Source organism: Phytophthora infestans, genomic scaffold (assembly GCF_000142945.1).
Source record: "Phytophthora infestans T30-4 supercont1.50 genomic scaffold, whole genome shotgun sequence".
Taxonomy (NCBI): domain Eukaryota; phylum Oomycota; class Peronosporomycetes; order Peronosporales; family Peronosporaceae; genus Phytophthora; species Phytophthora infestans.
Window position 1 is genome coordinate 949,640 of NW_003303709.1, and position 11,523 is coordinate 961,162.

The following is an 11,523-nucleotide window of genomic DNA, read 5'->3' on the forward strand; positions in this document are numbered from 1 at the left end:
CATTCTTAGATTTTAGCTTCGTTCTGAGCTTCTTAAGCTTTCTATTGTCACAGCGAGTCACAATCGATACATTTTGTTTTAAAGTGAAAGAAAGTTGATACATAATGTGGTCGACTGCGGTTAGGTGACTACGCACAGTATCGGTAAGTAGAGGTCGACTGTTGAGCGTTTGACAAGCGAGTGTGAAAACATGTTTTGACATTACGGGAGAGGGGGCGAGGAGAGAAAACGCGCGAGGGGTCGCTCCCCTGTGCAGCCATTCATTCAAAATTTACCGATGGCAGCCAACACGTATCTCGCCATCGAGAACAGCGCTGCGGAGCAAAGCGCCGCCCAATAAGTTGTGGTGGACAGTCTCAAGTGCTGCACACGCAACACTCGTCGCAGCTACGAGCCCAAACAGGGCGAGTGGGCTAGGTGGTGCAACGGCCGTCAGTTTGTTGATGGAAGTGTCGTGACCGAGGGCAAGATCTTGCCTTTTCTCGAAGAGGTGGTGCGTCCACGTGGCTCGCGGCGCAAGCAGGACGGTACGGTCATTCTCTCTCGGCGGAGGGTATTGAATGGTATATGAAGGCGTTAGTAGACCCCTACAGCATCCAAAAGTCTCTCGGTATTGGGTCCCACCCACATCCGTGCGGCAAGGCACTTTCTGAGTACTTGCGCACCCATAGGCGCAAACGAGCAACGCGTCGGCGCGAAGAATTCGATGACCGTGGCAAAGGTACCGTGCAGGACACGTACTCGGTCGGCCAGCTACGCAATGTGTCAGCATACTTTATGGAAAAACAACGGTAGGGCTCTTCACGATCGAGTTGACATTCGCTTCGGTCACGCGCTTATGGCTAGGGGGGAGACGACGAGGGAACTTCAGCTACCCGATCTATTCTCCAGGGAGCTTTCAATTAAGGCCCAACGAAGTGCGTGGCGGCGCTTGCTGTAATTGAACCAAGGCAAGATGAATCAGTTTGGCCGTATCGAATACAGCGGCTGTATCCGATACCGCGACGTCATCCTGTCCCTATTGGAGCCCTGGCCATATACCTGCTTTGGCGGTTCCATGTAATTGGGGAGACATTTCCGGACATGCGTGTCCGATCATCGTGGTACAACATCCAGCTCATCGATGGCAAGATAAAGGAACGCGAGATATCGTACAGCGCACAAGCTAACGGGCCGAAGAAGGCCCTGAAAGCGTGCGGTGTCACAAGCAAAAAGGTAATATGTAGCTTTGTGTAATATGTTATGATGTTAACAGCGTTTAGCATCCCACAGATTCACATTGAATCGCATGCTTTCACATCACATGGATTAACACTCTTCCTTATTTTAACTTGCAGGTGACACACATTTGCCGACTAGCTCGTGCGTCATCGCCAAAGCGAATGGCGCATCCGAGGCCAGCATAAGAAGGGGTGGGAGATGGAGCAACGAGAAAGTGGAAGGCTGTTATATGACTACTTTGCCGCGTGAGGTTGTCTGTGCGCTAGCAGGTTTCAATGCAAATTGGGGGGGGCATTCTTTCTGCCTCGGGCTGAGAGTTCTATACCAGAAACGTTGCGAGGAGTAGTGCTGGCATGGATTGACACGTTACAACCATTGTTTGACAAGGGAGACATTCATAATATAGCAGGGAAAGGGTTTTTGCGTCTGCTCGCATATCTACGGGAAGTGGTACTTCAGGACTCTGTGCTCCTCCATATAGCTAATCCAACGCATCCAATCTGGAAGCACGCTCTATTCACAAGACCAGACTACCATATATTTGCTAATCAGCAACTAGCGCGCCTCCAAAAGACATCTGACACCGGATTGATCCCTACGGTACGTGCCACTCTCCCTATTTTAATCAACGTGGCGGAAAGCAGCTTCGCAAGCACAGTGCTGCGTCTGACAGCTATCGAAAATATTTACGCTCTACACACACGCTTGTCATCTCGCTTGTCGGCGGACGATTTCACTCGTCTTAGCTCCTGGCCAGGCTGGACAATCGAGCGAACAGGCAGAGCATTTGGACGGGTCCATTACCTACCGTCTTGCTCGAGGATTGTATTCCGTGATTGCAGTTTGGACAGAGTACACGAAAGGGGTTGCGGGTTGTACCCCCGTACAGCAATTCGAAGCACGTCACGGCGCGAAATGGTGTTCGAGTGATTCCGAACGTCAATATTTCAAACGTCGCAAGGTGTTTTACGATGCAATCCAATTCCTAGCTGCAAGTGAGCACGCCCCCCCAGAAATTATAGCGCAAGTACTGGAGACGAAGCGCAAAAACATGAGCCTCATACTTGACGCCCCGAAGGAAAAAGCTGAGCGACAAAGGCGGGGCGATCGCAGTCTTTCAAAGTGCATTGTATTGAGCTTAACCTGACACAGAATGACATGATTTCACAGCAGCATTCAATAATACCGTTTTGCAATGTGAACAACATTGAATAACACCGGTGTTTTTTTATTGTAACAGTTAATGTTCTTAACATCTGTTGTTAATATATGCTGTATTTTGCACAATCCCCCCATTTCAAAAGAGCACTCGTTATTCAGCCAGACTGGGTAACAAGAGACAGTACAATTACACCAGAATACACCCGATAGCATGCCCGAGTTTGCCAGACTCAGGAAGAGCCGGATACGTCATCAGCTGATGTGTCTTCGGGAGTATACGTATAACCGGAAGTTCGATGTCTGGCAGTTTCGAAACTGAAATCTGCCAGACATTCAGCAGACTGCGCTGGGGATATCTAACTTTCAAGACAAAGTGCAGTCATGTCGTCGGCACACACAAACAAAAGACCAAATCATTGAAAACTTGTTCAGCTAAATGCACATGCATAGATACCGATAGCGTAGATACTGCAACTCCTTCCTACTTAGCGCACGCATAGTAGTTGCACCGGCAAATATTCGAATGCTAACAGCATGTACATGCCACAATTGTAGCTATTGACCTGCACTCCAAGATCACTTTCGTACATTCGGACTCGGTACTTTCTTGGGGCGAAGTCTGGTAGCATCATCACCAATTTGTCAGCAAGGGGGCGAACCTTCACTCCGTAGCTGGAATTCATCGGGTCGTAGACAAATACGTCTTTACATGTCAGATCAATCATGACGGAGCGCTTCCGCCTATATTCAAGAAGATACTATCAACGTTAGTAATTCCATTGTATCAATAAATGTACGTTAACTGTACCTGCACGGACAGAAGCGGGATGGCCTTCAGCTTAGCAAGTATATATGGGTCTGGATCAACTTGGAATGCTCGGGCATCTGTAGAGTGAAATCAATAGTCTCGATCCAGTTTATAGCTTTGTCCACGTGTTGTATGCTTTTCATCGCCCTGTGCCACTTTTTCATCACACCCAACGTCTCGGTAGTGTATGTTCCAACACCGATTACTTTAGCCGCAATTTCGTGCTCGCCTAGATTTACACTCCATGAATCTTTATGTTTCTTCAGCAGGGCTGAGACTTTGGCGCTGCACTTCTCAATGAAGTCTTTGCGAAATACACGGTTTATGGATTCCACAGGATATATTTTCTTCGCCGGTGGTAAGCTCGCTCTCTCGTGGGCTACTGGAGCCCTGGGAGTTTTACTGAGCTCATACAGCTTGAATCGCGATAGGGTAGCGGCAGATGTATCGTATGTAGGCACGCCTTTAACAGTATCTCGCACAGTAGCCAGGCTCAAATTCGCTGCGTACAAGTCCGAGTCCTCTTGGACGATCGCGGCATTCTTTCTACGAGCAGCTTTCTTCGACTTCGCTGTTTGCTCTGGGCGCCCGCGGGATCTAGGAGGGCTCGCTACGTGAAATTCATCATTCCCTACTTCTCGAAGAGTCGATGTCAACTCTCGGGTTTTCGATTCAAGATGTTTGCCAGATTGGGTGCCAGACTCGCCAGACTGAGTGCCAGACTCACCAGACTGAGTGCCAGACTCACCAGACTGGACGCCAGACTCCTCGACTTCGCTGTTCTCAATGGATGAACTCGCTTCAGCTGGCTGGGTAGAGTGAGGAGAGTCTGATAGCGCGGTTTGAGTGCCAAGGTCGATCATCCGTCGCCACAACCCGTCGAATAGCGAAAGATTCCATAGACGCACAGTTGTCACTTGAGCTCTCGAACTCTATCGAGAACCTAACAGAAGACAATATCCACCGACGATTGAGAAGTTGTTTCGGGATAACAGTTTCTTTGCCGAGTGCTTTTCTCAGAAAGAAAACATGACGACACGGCAGCAAACGCGTGCTCATAGAGAGGCACAAACAAGTCCAGCTGGCCTCAGAAACAGTATACTCGGTCTCACTCTCGTCAAGGGCATCTTCTTCAGTGCTTGTGGTCTTCACAATATTGACGCCCGGGCTCCGTTCCGAAAATTGTATGATGCACGGCCAAGTGCGTATACGTATTGGTCTTGTATCAGCTCGCACGCCTGTTCGCTGACAAGGTTAGCCACAAGAGTCATTTCTTGGTCGTATCGAACATGCTGAATGTTAACCTTCTTGTAGACTTCATCCATGAACCGTCGTTCTTGAAGCGTTTGATAGTACATGAAAGACGCAATGCATTCGTCCACAGCCATGAACGAATATACCCACTCTTTCAACTGCTTCCAGGATACCTCCAATCTATTATTGGTGTTATTGCCGAGGGTGACGGTGTTTTGCCGCTTGTGTGCACACCATAACTTACGACAATTTTCCCAGTTTTTGATGAAATAGGCAGCAAATGGGTGGGTGGTGGGTTCATTAGCCACATCTGCTGGTTCAACGGAGTTTGGAGCCAGATTCTGCCCGACGGGAGCCAGATTCACCCCGACCGGAGAGGGATTCGATCTGTTTGTAACCCTATCCTGCCCGATTGAATCTGAAGACTCCGGCCTTGAACGACCACCTCGCGCACATGAAGCATGTACCGGAAATGCCCCATGTATTCCCTCTCCGTCTTCGCGTATATTAGGAGGCCCATGAGCCCTTGCAGCTGATCCCTCTCTCACGTGTTGCAGCCGTAATCCGATGATGAAATTTCCTTCCTCAAGTACTTTAACACATGCAACTGGCAGAGTAGAATAGTGATGCCGGGGAATGCGTTCATCAAAACAGAAAGCTCCGTGAAATCCTTGTCGATGAGCACGCACTGAAGACGCGTCCAAGCCGGGTTATTCGTCTCAAATTCTTCCGGTGCAGTCAACAATGTTCTCCTCTGCTCGTTGAGGAGTAGGGCATGCTGCACAAACTGGCCTTTTCCAAAAGTGTCGTGTGCCATGAAAGAGAAGACCTTGTACTTGGATCGATTGGTTCAATGCGTTGCGTCAATTAGAGGTACCTCCGGAAATTGAGTGAAGATCGACCGCATGTGTTTGGGCTGAAGCGTAACACAGGTTGCCAATTTCTAACATAATGAAACGTTTAGATAGGCAATAGCGAAATAAAATTTAAAACATAAACGTCGTATATCATACCTTTTCTCCCACATCGTCCACGAAGATGCGCCCCACGTTGCCAGGAACATCACCAAATTCGGACATCCACTTCCTTAATCGCTTTGAGCTAGAGGTTGGGGTTAATCCTTGTTCGCGAGCCTTCAATTTGCGAGCCAACTTGAAGGCATCCTGCGGCTTCGGATTGCTATCGCAATCGTCCTTGATAAGCTTGAGAATGCTTGTCTTTTTCGCGCCGGCCTTGCGGAGCTCGTCCGCTGTCTCTACAGCACTCTCATCGAGGGACACACGGTTAGACGAGTGGCTTTTGGAAGCGTACTCGTTCAATGTGTGATTGTGCTGAAGGTGGCACTTCATAATCATTAGAGAAAATGTATGGGTAGCTTTATTGATCTCTTGAACGCACACATTGATCTGAAAACAACGAAATATTGCCAGCAGATATTAGCAAATTTGTCCGATCAAACCAGTCAATACCCAATCATATCAGACCATGCCATATTGAACCAGACCATGCCCGAATAAATCTGGCTTCGTCCAATTGATCATGCATCTTTCGCAGCACACCCGACATCTCTATTTGCAGCAGCAACATACCTGAACAGAGCATCCAGAAGCTCCACTCTCCTGACGAGGCCTCTTACTTGTGGCTTGCGATCCGAAATTGCCTTAGTGCGTACACACGTATGTTTTTGCGTACTGGTCCCACTCGTCGGGAATCTTACACGCCTTGGATCCCTGGGCATCTATCCGAGCATTCCGTACTTGAACTGAGGTGTTCGTTCTGGTACGGTAGATCTAATATTGTGTCGATAACATGCCACTCGATTAGCTTAGATAACACTGGTTATAATTTTAAAAACTTTTCGCACTGTTCCTGGAACGACCGAGCTTGGTACTGCGCGAAGTATGCCTCGAATTCTTCCCACGACCTGAACTGCGTCTCCCCCGGAGGCGGAGCGATGACACAGACTGGTCTGGCTTCCTCGCTAGCGCTACTCGGCCCCGTCGTTTTCACACGAGGTGGGCTTAGTGACGGCTCCCACTCACTCAAAGAGCCGCCGGATGCGGCGCCGTCACTAATATCGTCGCTGGCTTCTGCCAACAGGGGGCGCTTTGGAGCGTTTTGTGGGCGCGGCGGCATTTGTGTCCGTTGGCGCCACGAATTTGCTGGAGGGGGAGGATTTTTTGTGTGGGAGGGGTATACGCAGAGTATACGCTGTACCCAATTCGGATATGGAAGATATTAGCAAATCCTAGCAAATCCAAAGATTACACAAGATTTGCTGCGAGTCGGATGCTCCCAGTCTGGCAAAAGACTCACTCTCTTTCAAAAGATGACGCGGACGAAGACACACTCACAGCCATCGAGGGCCTCGCAGGGTTTTCAATGTGAGTATACGCAATCAACGGGGAAGGAGTGGCTATGCGGTAAGAGCCTTTCATACGAGGGCTTCAGGACGCATATCATAGCTCACCTACAAGGAACAGGTAAAGTGTGGAAAAAAGAAATGTATGACGTATATGGATCTTGCGAAGATCGTCTATGCAGGATGGAGCGCTGGCTTCGCATCATTCCTGAGAAAGTTGGCGCTTGCCTCGAAGAAGACGGAGAGAACGACGACGATAGCGCAGTTAGCACGCCTATCTGCGTTACTCCAGCCGAAAGTCCACCCGCGCCTGTCGAGCCTGCTGCTGCCTCGCCACCGCAGACAGCTGACGACCCGCCGTCATCCAACGAGCCATCTGCGGAGAGCGAGCCAGCCGTCTCCAAGCCAGCCGTCGCCGAGCCTTCCAAGAATAAGCGCCGTGTGACCAAGCGAGGTTGCTCAGCGAAGAAGTTTTGTACCTAGTTACGCTGTGCACCTAATCTGGCACACTACGTATCGCTGGCAGGCCGCAAAGATCTTTCCTTTTGTATTGTGATACAGGCCGTGACCCATAACAAAAAAAGCTCGACACATCCTCTGCGTCTTGCTATACGATGCACACCAACCACAATAGTGTGTCAGCAACCACATAAGCAACAACACAAGCAACAATAGGAGCAGCATATCAATCGACCGAGTTTAATCTCATTACCACGCACCAGTAAATGAGTTTAGCGAATGCTGCTTCCATTGTATCTCTCTCCACCACCTTCATGTTAGACTTGTCTCACTTGCAGACTGCACGCCAGTACGTCAGCGCATGAAGCTGACAAAGAAAGGCTTTCGCTTCTGGAGACTCTTTTTCCAGAACACGCCATTTCACAAAATCTTTGTCGATGATTAGTGTTTGGATCAGCTCTTGAACGGTTTCTTGGACAGGCCTGGTTCAGTGCTAACGGCTGCTTGACGCGCCTTGATAATCTTCTCACACGCTTCAAATGTTTTTGTACGACGCCGGGCTCGCTGTTGATTGACAGCACTCGTGCTCGTAGCGGTGTTTGTGAGACTAGTACGGGTGCGCTTGAATGGACGACAATCCTCACCATCTTCTTCAGTGCAAACCGATCTCTCATGCGGTGACTCATGTCGCCTCTTGTGATTAACTCACTCCAGCTCAGCATCGGTTCGAGCGGCCTGAACAAACTAAAGGATATAGTCTACCGAAAACCAAAACCAGGAGCAATATAGTAAGCAACACAATTATTCAAGCAACATACCGTGCGTACTTGCATTCTCGTCGCCATTGTCACTCATATTAGCGCCACCATCGCCGTCCCACCCGCAACCGTGTCGTCGTCACCATCTTGTGCCGAGGACACTGGCGTGCGGGCCTCTGCCGTGTCAGTGGTCGTTACGCCTGCGTCCACAGGAGTATCCGTCACTTCGGCAAACAGACGACCATATTGTAAGCACTAAAACTTAATCATTTATCGCCATTAACAAATACATGCCCATGTTATCTGCGACATCATCCTCATCCTCATTCACCGTGCCAGGCATGACCGCGGCCGCGCCTTCTTCTATTTCCACACCCGACACACGAGAATCGATATCATTTGTAACTCGTTCTCACCAACGTCTGCATCCTTCTTATACGTAGCCTCGCTCTTTTCACCCGCACTCCCTATCGCACCCTCTTCATTCGTTGCTGCGCCCTTCGCGTCCTTCTGGTTCGTGGTCGCGGTGACTCTAGAGTAATCAGGCTTGGTAATGTCGTCATCGCTGATTTCGTCTTTGAGGCTTTTCATGTCTTCCTCCGCATTCGCCACGTCATCCTTCGTCAGAAAGGAGTCATCAACGTAGTCGTCGTCGCTGGAAGAATCCCGAGAAACCCTTGAACAGACCGAACATAATCCACAGTTTTCCTCTCTCGCAACCAGCGCCCTAATTAGACGCTCCACAACAAAATCGGCTCGTTCGTGTGTTAGCGCAGCTCCTCGGGCTACTCTACCACACGCAGCCTACCCTTAGCATTCGTGCGCGCATGGCTTCCCGCATTCCTGGCTTCGACATTTAGCTGTTCTATTTTCACATGAAATGTGAGGCTCGTGCGCTTCAAATTTGACCAGCAAAAAAAGAATTTTAAAGAATTCGTAAATGTCGCTTTTGAAATTTTAGAGTAAAATAAAATCTACAGCTTACCCAGCAACACAATCGCTGTTGTGTCACTCAGATGGAGTTATCGTCTTGTAGGAAGCGGGGATGTGGTAACGACTCTGAGTAGCGTTTTTACAAGCTGAATAGGTGGAGGACCGTTTTGTAAGGTACGATATCTATTTTTTGTATCCATTACGTTACAGTATGGGCAAAACGCAGTTAAAATAAAATACGTGCCAGCAGTACCAAACTTGTCGTTGTCCATAGCTTATTTTCAACCAATGAAACAACCGCATTCATCGCTTTGACCAATTGGGCTAGAGATACAGTATCCCCGGCTATCTTTATTAAAAACACACGTGTACGGCAAATAGCTGCTCATGAATGGTCGTTATCTTCGAGCTTCGCTTTTTCGTTGGACTCGAATCTCTTGGTTTTCTCGTTCAGGAACAGAAATTTCAAATCTGAGCCTAGCTTCAGCCGAAAGAGATGCATCATGGAACTATGAATACTCTATTCTTGCGTCGATCAAGACGGACGCTGAGAGTGCCCAGGGCTCGGAAGAATAAAGGCGTTTTGACTTGGCAAGGTGGATTTATTTAGACAGTGACGTTCAGCGGAGCTAAATCAGCCTTAAGTTGCACCACTAAATGAATAAACAGGAATTTAACACCCCAGTATGCACACTTTTAGGTAACAATACGATTAGCAGACGACCGATGTTTTACTGGTAGAGCTACTCCTTCAGTTGATTGCAACTTGATCATTTTTTAACTGTCATTTTGTGAAGAAAACACGGTAAGAAAACGTGCAAGCGTTTTCTTGGTACGTTGTCGATGTAAACCACCTGTCGTTCTCTTTTCTTGCAAGGTCCAAGTAGCCATTCTTCTTCAACCATTCATTATACTTCTTGAGAAACCGCTTGAAGCCTGACGGAGTCGACCACCGCCCACTATACAACAGAGTTTCCCATTGACGTCGGCATACGTTTTTTTCTCCGCAACTAGTTCCTTAAATCTTCGCTCGAGTATGCCTGCCTCCTTCTTGAGGTACCACGCTTTGAGACGCCTCCATAGCTCGACGGTTCTCTTACTAAGGTGTTTGGATGTATCAACTGTTCTCTTGCTGATACTCTTGGCTTTATCGGCGATCGTCTGGGCAATACCTCGCTCTTCAGTCTCATCCCTGCCGCTGTCGCCTCTACGAGTGTCGATCTCGATGGCATTTTCTACCGCACGGACGTGTGACGTCGACTTGCTAGATAGTACGCGCGGTAGTGGCTTGTTCTTGTCGAATGAAGCGGCCTCACAGCTCGAAACGAAGATGGCCAAAGTCGCAATCAACACCCACAGGAGCACTCGCATTACTGTGCAAGCTGGTTCGTGGGAGTGTCGAAGCCTTGTTGGTGGTATGGGTGGATTCCAAAATGACCAGTAATTACTGTAACAGCTTTGTATTCAGTCGTACAGACTGAAAACACCGTACTACGGGGTCTCTATACGGGCACACCTACCCAATCTCAAGAAAGGAGTGTTAGCCAATGAAACCACAGAAATCCGAGATCAGGATAATCGTTTCTCAAACAGAAACGCTGATCTACCGGCTCTTCAGATTCTGGGATGTTGGCAAATTATTCATTCACTTGGCGTTTGTAAGCAACCAGAGGGTGCGGCTTATCTGCTATACAAAATCGGATGCTTTTCAATACAATTTCCATTGGATGGAAATCGATACTTCTGTATGTATTATGCAAAGCATATGGTATTAGAACTACTATGGTTATCACCACGATGTCGTGAGTCACGCTTCGACTAGAAAAGACGCGCTGTAACGTTTAGCCCTTCGTGGTGGCACTTGTTAATCAGCGCAGCCAATTGATCCACTTCCAGCAATTTCCTAGCACCATTGTTGAACTCAACCGCCCAGTTATAGACACCTCTTGGCCCAATACAATTTTGCCAATCCACAACTCGGCCAGGTACATTTCTCAACGTGATTTCCTTCGGTGTCTTCAACTGGAAGTTGTTTGGTCACGTTCCACCCAATTGGAAAGGATGGTTTTTGAACAAATTGTTTTTCCAGTTTTCCTACAATCGTCCTTGCTCAGACAATTTGTTTTTTTCGCTGACTCACACTCTGTTTCCGAACAGGCATGTGAGCGGTTGCTGTTTGCAGGTCATATTGCTTCATCAGGGCAAGTGTTGCAATAACGTGCGTACATGGCTGTATTCAGATGTATCAGCACTGTGTAGCGCTGTAACAGCAGCATCTTCTGTAAAATGGGTTGGGATAAACCGGAATGAACTATGTGCGACGTTAGAAGAATCACCCTCAGGCGGCAAGACCTCTGGATCTTGTCCATCGTCGCTCATGACTGCGGATCAGCGTCTGTTGGCGAATGCGCCGTCTCGTGTCATACCAGGATGTCTAAAAATATCAATATGTTGTAACACACACAGCTGTAATATAAATAAACGGGACAGAGTACATCAATACCACCTTTTAGCTATTGGAAAAGCATCCTTTTTTAGAGGTGTTGAATTCAATCTTTTTTTGTATT

General features: G+C 48.2%; 3 protein-coding genes across 3 annotated transcripts; all 3 read right to left on the minus strand.

The window, feature by feature from the left end:
* Positions 1 to 7,718: 7,718 nt before the first annotated feature.
* PITG_17212 (uncharacterized protein) lies at positions 7,719 to 8,110 on the minus strand (the record flags this gene model as incomplete). The annotated part of the gene is made up of 2 exons (XM_002897043.1): positions 7,719 to 7,829; positions 8,084 to 8,110. 2 exons carry the CDS (start codon positions 8,108 to 8,110, stop codon positions 7,719 to 7,721), a joined length of 138 nt encoding a protein of 45 aa, XP_002897089.1.
* A 276-nt stretch (positions 8,111 to 8,386) lies between these two features.
* Positions 8,387 to 8,879, minus strand: PITG_17213 (uncharacterized protein; the record flags this gene model as incomplete). Its single annotated transcript, XM_002897044.1, has 2 exons — positions 8,387 to 8,641; positions 8,832 to 8,879. The coding sequence occupies 2 exons, from the start codon at positions 8,877 to 8,879 to the stop codon at positions 8,387 to 8,389; spliced, it is 303 nt and encodes a 100-aa protein (XP_002897090.1).
* A 974-nt stretch (positions 8,880 to 9,853) lies between these two features.
* Positions 9,854 to 10,327, minus strand: PITG_17214 (secreted RxLR effector peptide protein, putative; the record flags this gene model as incomplete). Its single annotated transcript, XM_002897045.2, has 1 exon — positions 9,854 to 10,327. One exon carries the CDS (start codon positions 10,325 to 10,327, stop codon positions 9,854 to 9,856), a length of 474 nt encoding a protein of 157 aa, XP_002897091.1.
* Between the last annotated feature and the right edge of the window lie 1,196 nt (positions 10,328 to 11,523).